The sequence below is a fragment of the Neopelma chrysocephalum genome, unplaced genomic scaffold (genome assembly GCF_003984885.1).
Source record: "Neopelma chrysocephalum unplaced genomic scaffold, ASM398488v2 Primary Assembly neopelma1_64, whole genome shotgun sequence".
In the NCBI taxonomy this organism is placed as follows: domain Eukaryota; kingdom Metazoa; phylum Chordata; class Aves; order Passeriformes; family Pipridae; genus Neopelma; species Neopelma chrysocephalum.
This window is the reverse complement of record NW_020897721.1, coordinates 5966532-5982514: the sequence shown is the minus strand read 5'-3', so window position 1 is coordinate 5982514 and position 15983 is coordinate 5966532. Positions and strand designations below refer to the sequence as shown.

Below are 15983 nucleotides of genomic sequence, written 5' to 3'. Positions count from 1 at the left end.
ACATTTCATACTGTGATTTCTTCAGGGATTTCTACTACGTGCCCAGGACAAATGCAGATTCCTGACTGATCCTTTTTAAGTGCTCTGAGGAAAGTCCAAGCAGTCCTGAGTCAGAGCAGTCCTGTTCTTTGCCAGATGCACTGACCTGGCACTGCAGCCTTGCTCTCCTTGCCCCTGAAAGGCACCTGGAATTAGCCAGTGAACCAGACTTCAGTGGGATCACTGCACTTGCGACAGAAAATTAAAGCAAGTACTTCTTAGTGAAAGGGGTTTGTGAGCAGGAGATGAAATGTTCCACTGATGCCTCATTGCAGACTGGCAGCACCAGCCCCGTGCCAGCGGGGTCAGGACTGACGGGCACGGAACCACGGGGTGCTGGGCTAGGAATGGATGGACAGGTGAGACTTCTGGCAGCATAAACACTGCTGATGTAAAACAAACCTGGATGTATTCATAGTGCATCCTGTGGCTGATGTGATTTTGGTCCAGCACCAGAATTTCTGAAGACTGTTCCCCTGTATCGTCACTGATCCTCAGGGGGAAACCTTAACCAGGACCTTGGCTCTGACTCCTGCACGTGGCTGGAGGCACAACAGGGCTGTAAAATGTGCACAAGCTGCTACTTTATAGAACAGCTTTTACTGGCAGAATTTGTGTGCTCCTTCTACCACTTGTGGCCCACACCCTGCGTGCCCCACCCAAATGGGACTGATCCTCTGTGTCCACATGCTGGGTGAGGGGTTTGGTGGGGATTATTTAGGAAGCTGGTTTACTGTAAAATTGGGATTCATGTGAGAGAGGTACAACAATCTTAATTTGAGTTGCACAGAAAGTTCAATTTAGAAGCTAGTCACTGTGAGAATGCTGTTCCTCTATTAATTTGGGGGGAACTTGAAAAACAAATTAAAAGTCATGTTTTCCAGTATTACTTTCTTCAGATTAATTTCATGCCAATTATTGCATTACTTTTAGCTGATAAATATTCAGAGACTAAAAGAAACCAACAAGACGGATTAATTCTCCCACACTACAAACAAAATTTTTTAATATTTTACATAACATAATTAAACCCTTTTTGTTGTTTTCAGAATGAGATTGTGGGACATCTTAATTAATTGCTTTAAGAGGACTGAAGACACGTTGCAGAGAAAAAAAGAGATTAAGAGATTCAGATGTTTATCTGTAACGTTAACTGTGTTGGCTAATAATGGTTCCAAAATAAAATCCTACCTGCAGAAATCCGGTGGCACCATGCCATAAACATTTATCCTGTCACAGAGCTCTAATGCGATAGTCATTGTGAACCAGCCCGTGCTAAGCCAAGTGTTGGATATCTTCCTGAAAGCAAAAACATAATTAAGTTTCTAAGCTGACAAACAATTTATTTGTTTCTTGAAAAAAATTCTGAACCGGTTTCTCGGCATTTTTTTTTCACTCTCATGAAAGGCTACGAAACTTGGACAACTACAATGACTTTGCTCGTTCATCTTGTAATGATTTTGCTCAGTGTCTCCTGTCAGTGGCCCAACCTATGCAGAAACTGCCCTAGCTGCAATTAATTTCAGGCACAACAATGTTAATATTTAGCTGACCTTTTGGTGAATTTACTTTAAGTGACTGAAACTTCATGTCCTGTATTTATATTCTGCTGCTGGTAATCTGTACACATCTGTAATCGCTTAATGGAGCTTGCACACTAAGTGCTTGGGAAGATGCATCATGGGGAGATGAAGGGGCTGCTTAAAATGCTGTTCCCACAGCACACAGAGGAGCCCATCTGCTTGAGTGACATCTGGCCTGTTGTTGTAACTGTCTTTCCTCCCACCCCACCCATGATTTGGGTTCTAGAAGCTCCCAGCCACTCGCTGTGACTGCTGGTAGGAAGCTGATTTGGCTGCAGCTTTGCCTTTGTCCCACTGCCAGCCTGGGAAACCTTCATCCTGGGAACTACCCACCCCTCTGCCTGCCCCCAGTGCCATCCCTGCCTGGGGGGACCTTTGATATGACTGACAGAGCACTGCCAGGGAGCCCTCAAAGGCAGCCCCTCGCCTGGCCTTCTCTGCAGGCTGGGGGATGGCTTTCAAAGAAGCTCAGCTGATCCCAGCATTATTTATGCAAAATAGGAGATATCCTATGTAACTGCTCACAGATGTAAGGGATTTGCAAGTCGGGTGTAAAATTTTGCTGTGTCACAGGTTCTTATCTGCAAAATGGCAACAGTATCATGTCCTCTTCCTCTCATTTGCCTGCCAATGCTGTTCAGTGCATAAGAGATGGGTCCTATAGTGGCTACTGGTTGCCTGCCATGTGCACTGGAATTCCCAGGGCTGTGTTAAGTTCCTGCACTGGCTCTGTGCCACGGGAGAGCTGGCAGTGTTGGAATGGGAAGATCAAGGAAATGCCAGTGAGGAGCACGTCTTAAAGGTGTCATAAGGGCATGTTAGGGACTGGCACCTCTCTTAGACATGGAGGCACATAAAGTAGGGTATTTGCTCCAGAGAAAAGGAGTTCACTCAAAGGTCTCCTTTCAAATACTGTTAAAGGCAGCAGGTCTCCCTAATGGCTCCTCACTCAGCTAGAAAAGTCCCGCAGGAAGAAGTTCAAGCTCGTGTCATCTGCAGCCCAAAAAGGGCTCAGATTCCTGCTGACAGCCTGTCACAGTGACTGGCTCTCCCTTCATCTCTCACTGAAGCCAAGGCAGTGTGGGAGCAAGGGCAGGCTCCTGGAAGGCGTGGGCGCTGTACCAGATTGGATTAATATGGAACCTACATTAACCCCCTTCCCCCACACCCGTATCTGCCTGATACCTGGGAAACTTTGTGACATCACCCCCACCGAAAAAAAACACAGCAGGAAACATGAGGTTCTCTTTGGAGAAGTCACCTGGGAATCCCAGGTTCTGACCCAAGTTCCAAGGCCATCTTTTCCAGTTTACCCAGTGACAGCACGGTGTGGAACAGTCCTGGAAGCAGGGACCTGAGGCCACAAAAGCCACTGCAGGCAAGTGCCAGCAATCACTAACATCTAATTCAGGTGAAAAGAGCCACCGTGCAGCTTCCCAAGCTAATGCAAAACAAGCTGGTTCCAAGTAGGTCACCTACAGGGCAGTAGGAGGGAGATGTTTAGAGCACTGTCAGGTTGAGGAATGCCTTGTACCAAGTTTCCCATTTCCTCAGGGAATTAGACTACTGCAAAGACTGTACATTAGACTGTATCAGCGCCGGCTGCTTGAAATACACTTCTGAACATAAGGGAATTCTGTAACCAAATATGCCTGAAGGATGCTGGGGAGCCCAGTTTATTAGTCCTGTCCTTTGTGGGTCGCTTGGTAACATGTGAACTCCTGAAACACACATTTATACTGCTCCTGGCATACAGACTTTCAGGCTAAGCTGGCATTTGGAGAATGTTTTAAGCATCTCATTATTTCCAATTATGGGCCCTTATTTATTTTCTGACTCTGCACTGAAGCTCGGGGGTGGGGGTGGTGGTGCAGTTTGTCACGATGTCATAGCTGGGTCAGAAGCTCAGCAGAGACCTTCAGGCACTGCAACAATATAAAACAGTAAATAAGAATTTTCGGCTCAAAATTATTAGGAGAGGGAACAAGTAGGGAAAAGCTTACAAAACTTGCTTCTCTGCCACCTGGGAGTTTCTGAGCTATGAATCACTAGGTAATTCAGGAACATGTTCAGGCTAAGAGTACTCTGGAGCTTGCACAAGGCCACTGTTCCAGGTGCCTAACACCTTACATTCCAAAACCCAGGGAGCAATTGTAGCTGGACCATGACCAAAGGCTTTGCACAGGTCAGGCAACCCAGCCAGGCTGTCTCTTGGGTTAGTTTGCTTTTGCTTACACACACTTACTTACACTGCAATTTAGTGTTTTCAATAAATAGGAGAATAACTGAATATAAATAAACCAGCTTAAAAGCTAAACAATCAAATAAAGATTAAAAAATTTATTCAAGTACCACTTTGGCCTCTTTAAATACCATGTCCATAGGACAGCAACACAGAAATGGGGTTATAGTGTCTTGCCTTTTCATGAAAGATCTGAGCAAGAGTCCAACAAAAGAATACTGCTTTTATACCTAATCAGCTGTAATGAAAGAATATGAAACACTGTCATGTGCTTATTAGGGGAAATTATCAGATATTCTTTTATATGATGAACTAACACACAGCGCTGATAATTCTGTAGTGCACACTAAATTACAATTAAAGGCCTTTTCTGCTCCACCAAAATCTCATTTATAATCTCTATGGAAATACTCTTCCTGCAGTTATTTCATTTATGCTTCTTTTATCTAATTACTATAATATTGGTTCTGAATCATATTTTCTTAATGTACCCTTATTCAATTATAAAGTTATTTTCAAGTATAGTTACTTTATAATGCCAAGTATATCGCTCTGCAGCCTTTGTCTTTCACCACACTATTTAACTGGCAATGTTTTCTGAAGGTCTCTCTTCATTTCAAAATCAGCTTTTTTCTGAAAAGCACAATACATCCAATTACCTTTTTTCTCATCATTTTCAAGACAGAAATGAATAGTCTGATTATTGCAACCTTGCAATCATGCTTCTCTCTCCCTCCTTTGTTTTTTGTAGGCACTAATGCCAAGGGCTCAGCAGAAACCTCCCAGGGAACAGCAGCATTCTGGGCTGTACAATGTTCTGCTCCTGCCCCCACAGCCACGTACATTTTCTCCCCTTACGAATTCCTTCCTATCCGTGTTTCTCTTCATCTTCCCTCTCTTCTGTGCTGCTTATTCATTTATTTTCATCGCCCATTTTAATCTTCTCAGTCCTTCAAGTCTGCTGTCTGTGCCCTCTAAAGGAGTGGTTCACACACAGCAGAGCCTGCAGTTTATTAAAATCAACAGGGCCTGTTCCCCAGGCTGAATTCTGCTGGATGCCCTTGACTCACCCTGGGAATTCAGGGTGCCCATGACTGAGTCCAGTATGACCTTGTTACAATGTCATTAATGGCTCAAATGCCCTGAGAATACTTCAGGAGCCAAGTCTGGTGCCCGTGCAGAAAAAGAAATGCTTTGATCACACGTTCACTACAGGCCTCTGGCTCTGGATGGCTGATGCAGAACCAGAAAGAGCAGCTTGCCTGAAATGGCACAGCATGTGTTAGAATAAGAACAGGAGCCTGGCAATGCCAGGGAAGGAGTGGGACTCCAGTGTGGCTCCCCGTGGCAGAACTGACCAGGCTGAAGCAGGGGAGGTGAACTGTTCCTCAGAACCGGGGACTGCTCGAGATCCTGCACTGAAAGCCTAACCCAGGACAGGAGGGTTCCTTGTGTTACAGTGCAATTACAGCTTTGTTGGCTTTCATGCCTTTGTAAATACTGAGCATAAAGATAACCCTTGACACTTTTCTTGAAGGGTTCAAATACTTAATTCACCTTCTCACTTCACTTTACTCTGGAAAAGACTGAAACACATCACAGCTGGCAGGGCACCTCCCCTGTCTCTTCCTTTTTCTTCTGACAGACACCCATACACACCAATTGGAGGATGAAGAGAAAAAGACCTTGAGTGGTAAGAAACAAAGTTACTCTGTGCTCCAGTGTGAGGGCAAGTCAATCACAAACCCAGATCCATCCTTTGATCCACTGTAACTGAGCAGAGCTTGCAAGCAAACCATGTGGGGTGTGACTAAGGCAGCAAACGCCAAGCAAACGATACAACAGTTTCCTCTACCATTGGTTCTGCCTTTCTTGTCTAGCCCAGAAAATTAATTCCGTGCTCTTGAGTCTTCCCTGTCCACAAGAGGATTGAGCCCCGTTTCAAGCTTTGTTGTCTGTGTGTTGTATTTGTAAGCTAGAAAATCTCACCATGAGTTACTGCACAATATACCTCCCACTTCATTTGTACCTAAGTGGGGACCCTGTTTTCCATTTTTACAGCAGCATATTTAATAAGTAAAAAAATAGAAGTTCATTAAAAATAAATGTCTTTCTTGCCAGGAAGTGTTTGGTTTGAATGCCCACTTTCAAACATTGTATGTGAAAATACTCAAGTCCTGCACTGGGTCACTTACTAAAAATTTGATTTGAAGATCAGCCTACAAGTCTCATAAACAGTCTCATAAAGATGTAACTATCATAATAACTTTCCATTTTCCAGTTGCAAATATAAGATGAACTGTTCTGAAGCACCTAATGTATGACTAATGTTTATTTGTTTTACAAGAAGCTTTACAGCTCCAATGTTGCAAGAATGCTTAAATTCAATAAACAGCTATTATAATTCACTGAATGGTGGCATTTCCTCTATGAGAAAACATAACCTATCCATTTTAATTTTTCAGAATCAGTCAAAAAACTTTAAGGTATATTACCCCAAAGTGAGATTTAAACAGCTCCTGCCTCCTTGGCTGTATAAACAGTACATCCAGATTCTGGTATTCTGAGTTGGTGAGGCAATAATACTCCATACAAATCATTTTGATGCCTATTTTTTACTTATGTTACCAGTGATCCTATTTGACGTGTCATACCACATTACAACTCACGAGGCAGAGGATTTAATGGGCGTGATTGTCCCACTGAGCAGCTCTGAAATCACAGAATCACAGAAATCAGCAGGGTTGGAAGGGACCTCCGAGATCATCAAGTCCAACCCTTGATCCAACCCCGCTGTGGTTCCCAGCCCATGGCACTGATGCCACATCCAGTCTCTTCTTAAAAACCTCCAGGGATGGAGAATCCACCACTTCCCTGGGCAGCCCATTCCAATGGCTGAGCACCCTCTCTGGAAAGAAATTCTTTCTAATGTCTAACCTAAACCTCCCCTGGCACAGCTGAAGACCCCGAACCCTCTTGTCTTGCTGAGAGTTGCCTGGAAAAAGAGACCAACCCCCCCCTGGCTCCCCCCTCCTGTCAGGGAGTTGCAGAGAGTGAGGAGGTCTCCCCTGAGGCTCCTCTTCTCCAGGCTGAACAGCCCCAGCTCCCTCAGCCTCTCCTCACAGCACTTGTGCTCCAGTCCCTTCCCCAGCCTTGTTGCTCTCCTCTGGACCTGCTCCAGCACCTCAATGTCCTTCCTGAGCTGAGGGCCCAGAACTGGACACAGCACTCCAGGGGTGGCCTCACCAGCGCTGAGTCCAGGGGAAGAATCACTTCCTTGGACCTGTTGGCCACACTGTTCCTGATCCAGGCCAGGATCCATTGGCCTTCTTGGCCACCTGGGCACACTGCTGGCTGTATATAAACCATATTACCTTACTCCTGTATAACATCCCCCGGCCGCATCCACGTTAAGTTCTCACCTGTCTTTCCCGGTTTCCCGTTTGAACAGGTCGTCGAACTGAAGCATCTTGTGGCGAGAAATCATGTACACTTTTAACTGTGGCAGGATCTGGTTCATCAGCTGCAGGTTGTTGTACACCAGGCCCTTGCCGTCCCTGCGCATGTAGCTGCTGGGCCCCCAGAAGATGAACACGGCGCCGTGGCTCATGTTCAGGAGTTCGTTGCGGTTCCGCAGGATCCTCTGGATGCTGGAGTGGGCGATGACCCGCAGGCTCGTTTTGTTCCCGACGTCTCTCCCGTAGCCCCGCGTGGGCGCGTCGTTCATGCGGATCACGCACTCGGCCTCGTCGATCCTGGCGCCCTGTTTGCCGCCCAGGAGGTGCCCGGAGCTGGTCACCAACGCGCAGCTCTTGCAGTGCATCTGTAACGGCTGCAGAGACACACCGACCTCAGGATTAGCTGCAGACTTCTTCCTTTTCACTGCATTACCGCATTTTATGCAGAAATGGCACATTTTACAGCAAAAATCGCAAGGGAATTTACATCAATCACTCCCAGCGGTCTTCCCAACCAGCTGGGGATGTTTTTACCTGTACATTCTGTAGATGAGAAAATGTGGTGAGGGTGTATTAGCCTTTAATGTTCCTCTGTGGAGTTGAGCCCATTGTGTAAATCCTCCTTTCCACTGTCTACACAGAAATGACAACAGCTTCTATACTGCTCCCAGCTGCTTAGGACTGTACTTCTTCCACTTGCCATAAACAAGCTACAACTGGAGTATTTTTTATTCTTCCTCTTCCACTTTTTTTCAGGAAATAATAAACCCTAAGTCCTCCTAAATTCATGTGTGAGTAGCTTTTCAACCCTGGGGTCAGAACATTGTGCTAAGGGAAGTGGCACACTATACCTTGGCCCAATCCTTGCATGGTATTTGCAAGTTGGTCCCATAACCACTGCAGTGCTCTTGTACCTCCCTTATGGTTCAACACTCAGAGCTGGTCATTAAGGTCTGTGTATATTTGGCATGACAGTGAGTTAGTGCACTGAACTTTTTGTAGCTGGTCAGGTCACGTTCAAAAGTTACACAGTAAAATGGAACAGGAGGTGCCTGCTCAGTGAGTGCTGACCTAATGGAAGAAGGACAGTAAAATGAGCTTTCATGGAAATGAAAATGCATGATAAATCATATTACTGGAGTATGCCACCGATACAGGCATCAATTAGATGAGTATGTCACTACCTACTGCTCAGCAAGAGAACTAAAAAGGAGCAAAGGGTTAACAATATTCCCAAAGTGCTACTTTCTAACAAGAATACAATGAACTGTGAGGTAAATAAAGACTGTTTGAAGGTGTGCCTTGGTGGCTCTCCATGTATCTTGCACTTGGTGTGTATCTTACAGTTTCTCTGAAAAACAACGACAAAAAACAAACGCCACACAAAGCCACCCACCCCCTCCCAAAAACAAACAAATAAAAAAACCTCACCACAAAAAAACCCCAAACCAAAACAGGCATAGAAACTGAACTGCGGTTGCTCAATCATTTTGATCTACTGATCTTCTTCCCTAAGATTTTTTTTTTCTATGAGAAGACTGCTTTTTAATTGAGAGAAAATAACTGAACCATACAATCTGTGCAATGATACAACCAGCAAGTCTTGTATCTCCATCTCCCCCAATCAGCAAAGTCCCTTTTTCTTTCACATCTAAGGACTGTAATCCAGAGCTAATGATATGGGTAGAAGTGTTCATGCCTTTGTGAGCCAAGGTTCCTAATGCAGTATTTACATGCATTTTCCTTTAAGCTTTCACCTGCCACTTTGATGAATTACCCAGCAAAAGGCTCTAAGGTGAACTAGCTGCTCCACCAGCATGCTTGGGAAAGCAAGATGAAGTGCTAATGAGGTTAAAGGAAATGGAGTCAGCACCAATGTTAACTCACACAGGTTTGAATATCCACACAGCAAGGCATTTTCACCTATGCAATCTCTGCTGGTTTCAGGCCTATTGAGCTACAACCTCCCTGCTTCTTTTAAAAAAGCCTGCCACAGAATCCATCAATTGTTGGGAAACAAGGGCGACCATCAGCCGAGCTGGGGAAACTTGGGGAGGGAGCTGAGAATAAACATTAACACCTCCCAGAACATCTGTCCCAGGTCTTGCTTGAAAAATGTTCCTTCTGGTGAACAGTCTTTTAGATGAGACATTCAGGTATTGCCTGGCTACTTCTTGAATGATGCATGGGGGCTGAGCCCCTGCAGCTGCTCCAGGCAACTCATTTTCAGTCGCCTCGCTCAGGTTCTTTCAGTTGGAGGCTACAAAACTCGCACCTCGAAACTGTCAGAGGAATTCACAGCCAAACAGCCACAACATTCTCACACCAGCTGTTTGTAATGCTTTGACAATACTGAAAACAAGGGGGGAAAAAAAGCTATAGGCTGTAATACCCATAGCACTGGGAGGCAGCCGTGGCACCAGGAATGTCATGTATTTAAGCAATAATAATGGAGGCACAAGGCAGTTCTCTGGGATTGATGACCAGCTGGGAAAAGTTGATGGCCTGAGAATAACCAGGGGCCATTAAGCCAGAAGAACATTAACTCCACAGAAAACGCTCTGTTACAGTAATTATTACAGTGATATTTTGGAAAAAAAAGCAAATTGGAAAAAAAAAAGCACACCCACGACATACACGAGTTACATTTCAGGAGCCTGGCTTCAAAATGCCCAGAGAAGGGACAGGGTGAGAGGAGAGTTTTATAGTACCTGTATTAATATAGTACCTGTAAGAAGTACCTTGAAGTGTGGGTACCTGAACCACAGGTACAGCACCTCGTGTGACACAGCAGAGCTACTTCTGCAACACAAGTCGGGGCACTCAGACAGGGAACCAGCCAAGTTTTGGCCAAAACAGTTGCCCAAATCACCTCTCAGTTCCAGTCACCTCCAGACTCACATGGAGAGAGCTCACAGTGCAAGAGCCCCAGGAGATGGCAAAATCAGCTGATGCTTTTCCAAGATAGACGGGCTGTCCCAAGGGAATAAAGGGAGCAGGTGAATATTGTTATGAATAAACCCCATAACAGAACCTCAACAAACCAGTGCAACCCTGCCCTGCTACAAGTGCCACAGGCCAAGCTGACTCCTGGCAACTTCCACTTCCATGGATTATAGCCCAGGAAGTGCTGCTGCTCTGTCACACGCCTGATTTGGTTAATACCCACAAACACACAAACAAAACCAAAAAAACAATGCCACAGTTGTTTCTGTATTTTCCAATTTGAGGCAATTTGCACTGTTATTGACTTTAAAATCTATGTTGCCCAACAATAGAAAAATGTTATTTTCAGACACTTTAGTGCTCAAGTGCTTGAAAAGGATCAATGGGAAAATGTTATTCCTGATTCAAAACATGTTGCTCTCAGATATAATTATTTTCTTTGTGATGAAATCAAATGATAATTTTTTTTCCTTATAGAAGTCTTTTGATTTAGAAGATTTAGAAAACAAGACAATTCTCTCCAGTAAAACCAGGAACACTGGAAAACCCACTTTTTCCTATACTATTTAATAACCTACTTTCAAGACCCCTGGGTTCAGATCACCCCATTATCAGTAGCATAAAAGTTTCCTTTCTATAAATAAAGAAATAGAGTATTTTATCTTGGCAATGATGACCTCTCCAACAACAACAACAACCAAATCAAACCAAACAAACAAGTGAAAGAAACCCCCAAACCCAAAACCACAAACCAAAACAAGAAAAAAAGACCTGGAGAGAAGAACAGCTCATTACTGAGTTCAGCAGAAAGACATCACCTGTCAGCTCATGAACACGAGCATTCCTCATAGATACATCTGGAAATATTACAGATGACTTCGAAGTGTATTGGGAGAGAGCAAGAGAGACCAGGAAAGGTTAAAGAACACCCAAATTCGTTTTGGATGGATGACCTTTAACTGAGCGTTTGAGACTGAAAGTGTGAAATGTTTCTCTTGCAGCACACTGTGAGCCAGCACCAGCACACCTGCCTTCTGTCTGAGCTGGGATGAAAAGCTGTGGGGCAGCTCCTCTCTGCATCAACCACCTGAATCAACAGCCTCCCCTGCAAGAGCTCCCAGACTGAGCCAGTAAAAGCAGTGGTGCAAATAAAGACTGAGGTACAGGAAAGCAAATCTGTTTCCAATTTCAACTGAATTAATTCACTATAAGGCTATATTAATGATTGGAAAAGGACACATAAACACTGTAAGAGACATTCTTACTGGTTCAGGAGAAGCAACCTTACTTGAGAGCAGCCTAGCCTTCTCTTTTTGGTACAAAGCAGGTGGTTTCATGGGCAGGAGTTTCATGGTTCCCCTCCCTGGTGCCCATTGTGCCTGGCCTGAGCACAACAGCTTGAGACACTCTCTGTATGTTACCTCAGTATTTGCTTTTTATGTTCCTTGCCTTGTGCAAGGAACCGACTCAAAATCTCATACGTGCTGTTAATGAACCCCCAGTTCACCCCACGTTCAATGCAATTTAATACTTATGGCCTGTTCTTGATTGCTGGGTCAGCAGCCACCAGCAACAACACTAAATAATTAAGTCTTGGCCAGTAATACAGTATTTTGTCCTGGCAGCTTCAACTCTTTTGCTTTCTGGTAGCTTTCAGCAGCTCTGAGGTTCCTCACAGCTGCTGGCTTGGGACCACTGCTCCCCTGGGCTGGCTGCTCCTTCCCAGTGCTCCTCTCCCAGAGGCTTCGAGGACAATCCCCCTATCCCACCAGCCACCCCAACCCCTGTAGGAGCTCCAGCCATGCCCAGCCTGTTGCTGGCACAGCACAAACAGCTCTTGTGGGTCCCTGTCACCAGCACTGCTCTGGGTGCAAAGCTTCTCGTGCCATCTCTCGTGTGCAAGCTGCATGTATTGTTTATATTGGTGTGCCTCCTTCCTTAATATTTTCCCCTAAAAGAAAAAAAATTTTTAAGGTCAAATCTACTTTCCTCTGAGAAATTCCCAACAGCCACCCTAAGGTAGAATAGAAACCCTGAAGCTTCACATTTGCCAAGTAACTTCTGTTCTATAAGTCAATGCAGCTCAAGCTGACTCATTAGTGAAGTACAGCTGAACACTTCAGAGGTGATTCCCACAATGCAAGGACTCTGGGAGACACATTCTTGTGAAAATAATGCAAGTTCCTTGATTATTTGTGCTTTGTAATATATTGATGGTGGAACAGTGCTTTCATAATAATACAAAATAAATAAAAAATTAAAAAAAAACCCCACATACAAGCACAAAGAGTTTGCTATTTTTCAAGTCTCATCTATGAAATGATGTCATCAAACCAGTCTTCTCTGAACAGTAAAAATATTATTCAGATGCATATTGGAATATAGTAAGTAACACTTATGTCTATAAAAAACTGGAGCAAAAAACCAAGGCTGAAACACCCAAAGCGTGAAGAGACTTTTGAACTTCAACTCGCTGGGGTAAATGCCCTTTTAAAGTCTCTGGGAGCTTTGATTTTAAGGTGACATGTTCTGATCTCAGAGACTGTTTTGCTTTGACCATGACATTTTCAGATGTATGTTTATATAGGGAGTGTAGCTTAATTTCTACACTCTGCATGCCAGCTCAGATTTCCCCTCCCATGTTTAATAAATTTTGATTCTTTAACCCTTATGCTAGATGAGAGCACCTTATGCAGGTACAGAGAGCTGGCAAAGAGGGAGGAAAAAAAAATCCTCTGAGCAAATACATTTATAATTGTTGTTGAACTAGACTTTTGGAACGTTAGAGAATTTGCCATGAAAACAAACTGCATTATCCACTGAACTAAGAGCACTGACTGCCTCCAAAACTATATCCCAGCGACTGATATCACACAAGTAAACAGAAAGGGTTAGGAGATACCACTTGCCCAACATTGTTAATCCTTATGCAAATCCAAATAACAAGCATTTGCAGCAAAACTTTGCAATTCAAAAAGGGTCTGGCAAGTCTGTTCATAAAGATAAATGCGTGTCTGTTTAAAAAGATAAAAGATAAAACAAATGAATTTCTTATTACTTCTCTTTGTTTCTTGGGCCCGTGGAGCTTGAATATGCAAATGCTGCAGAAACATTAGCATCTTCATTTCCCATTGAGTCTTCTCAGTTAATTACATAACTGGACTCTGCCTTCAGATATTTGATAAGACAGTGAAACAGCCAAACTTCAGCAAGCACATTCATCATCCTGGGGATCACAGCACCTTGTGTTTTATTCCCCCAAGGAATGTAATATTCTTTTTGCCACGCCACTGTATTGATGGCCATCTGCAAAACCTGTAGTAAAAAATATAATAATCCTATTTTTGAAAGGTCCTCGGACATATCTAATTAAATTTCAGGACATGAGGCTCTATCATAAAGAGACAAATAGCAAAACAAATGCACTCCATAAAGCTTTCACTGGGATGATTTTCTTAGAAAAAGTACCGTTAAGCACATTAGTCAATGAAGAGTCTTCTGCTTGTGTGAAGTGTTTTCTGGCACATTAACTCTTTTTCAGGGGACTGCCTGATAGTCAGAGCTTCCATTAGATTAATTAAAATATGGCTTCTCTCACTGAAAAGAAAAGGCATGAGTTTGGTCACGGGACATTGAACACCTATAGAATCTGAGCCCTTTCCAGTCACATAAAATTCAAGCAGCAGCACAGGAGACTGAACAACAAAGTAACTCTGGTACATGGGGTGCACTTCTTATTTTGGAAGCATGATTAGCAGCAGCTGATGTTTTCCCCTAAACCACCTGAAGTGAATATAAGGTGCAGCCTTGCAAATTGTCAGCACATCTAAAGCTAAGATTTAGAGAGTAGTTTCCATCCTGCATCCTATAAATGTGTCCCATGAGGAAGATTAGTATCAATCACAGGCTTATTGGAGAGGGAGATAGGATACAATGATAACCCGAAGCTATCAACTAGAGTAATGGTCTAAGAAGAAAAAGCAATCAGAGAAAGAAAAGAATATCCTCAATGAAAGACAGAACTGGAAAATCAGGCAAGAATGTATCACGTTGATGAACATGAGCTCTTATACAAGAGAGAGAATCGTATGAACAATATACAGGCTCTAAAGAAATGGTTATTGCCTAATGTTTATCTTAAAAGGAGTGCAAATAGACATCCATATTATATCAAACTGCTTTACTTTTGTTCTGTAGCTGAAGTGCTTGCACTAAAATGCAATAAAGCCATAGGCATGGTGTCTTAACTATGCAAATTGTTATGGCTGAAGTGTCAGAAAACAGGAATTATTTCAACGGGCTACAGGAAAGGTATTGGGCAGTTCAGATTTTTGCTTCAGAAAGTTTTCACATCAGCTTCTCTCCTTCCCTTTGGTATGTTTGGGCGATTCTTTCCAGTTTAAATGCTTCATGAAGATATGCCCTCAGATGCTCTTTCTGCACCTGTCACAGCTATGAAGGATTTTTTTTTTGAGCTTCACGTTTCACAGGGTCCCTTTTTTAATCTAACCCAGCTTTAAAGCCAAGCATCACTGATCCTTAAAGTCTGTGCCTAAGTTTTCAAATTCAAGCACTTTTTTCTTTTTTTCACACTATTTGGCTCACACAAATGCATCTAAACTCTCACTACAACTATTATCACTACAAGGCAATAATGGGATGGGCATTGCTAGGACAAAGCAAACCTTTGCAATGGCATCCAGTTTTAACAGAACACAGCATGCAGAGCCCCTAGAACAGGCCAGATGAAATTCTAAAATACACTTTGTTTTGTATTTCTCTACCTTGCTGAAGTAAGAGTGGAATAAAAAATAACGCTCCTCATTCTTTTGAAAGGTCTTTGTTCAAAAATTTTGTTTAAATGTCTTTTCTTCGTCATCTGTCAAAACTGTTCAGCCTCACAGTGTTTTGATTTTCACGTGGCTAGCTCCATGTAACCTTCATCAGCTGATTTTATTTAACCCAGGCTGTTCTATATGATCTTGCTTCTGTCCCTCTGAGTTAACAGTACACCAGAAACTGGAGAACAAAAGCAGATTTAAAACCTTTTTTTTTCTCCCCCCAGAAGATACTGCATCTGAGTTAAAAATGGTTTTCTGAGGATGTATCAGATTCAGTAATAGATAGAGTTGTACCAGCTCCACAGCAGGATCCCAAGGCAGCCTCCATAATCACTGGCTCCAAAGACAGATGCTGCAAATAGGTACTGGCAGCAAAAGTGGTCAAAACATCCATGTAATTTAATAGCTACAGGGTGCAGAAACTCACTGTGAATTTCTCCCATGCACATATGTAGAAAAGAAAAAGAGAGGGTGTTTTGTGCTAAAATATTTGTCTATTCAGTTTCAGACAAAAACAGGTGAAAACACTTTGAAGATGTGCTTAAAAATCTGTATCTATATCTGCTACTATGTGTTGCTATAATTTTAACTGATTTTGGACTACAACTAGATTTGAAAAATAAACCTTTTAATTCATGGGTCAGCTCTTTCAATGTTTGGGGTTTTTTTAAAGGGTCTCTAGCCAAATACATCTCTGCAATTGTTCACTGTTATCACAGCCTGATCAGGAGACAAAAATAAACACATTTATCCATCAGGGTGTTTGTATTGTGCCTATTTGTCAGCGTTCAGGTTAATATGAAATTAAACACTTTGTAGATGGAAACATTTAGCACTGAAATGAACCCACCACCGAGGGTTAATTAGACAATCA

General features: G+C 43.2%; 1 protein-coding gene across 2 annotated transcripts in view; it reads right to left on the bottom strand.

The window, feature by feature from the left end:
* The window catches only part of ST6GALNAC5 (ST6 N-acetylgalactosaminide alpha-2,6-sialyltransferase 5), a 71410-nt gene that overhangs the window by 6817 nt on the left and 48610 nt on the right, over nucleotides 1-15983 (bottom strand). For both annotated transcript variants that reach the window (XM_027683192.1, XM_027683193.1), the window contains exons 3-4: nucleotides 7287-7696; nucleotides 1231-1338 (exon numbers count right to left, since the gene is read on the bottom strand). In XM_027683192.1, coding sequence (XP_027538993.1) covers nucleotides 1231-1338; nucleotides 7287-7696 — 518 coding nt within the window. The remainder of the gene's footprint in view (nucleotides 1-1230; nucleotides 1339-7286; nucleotides 7697-15983) is intronic.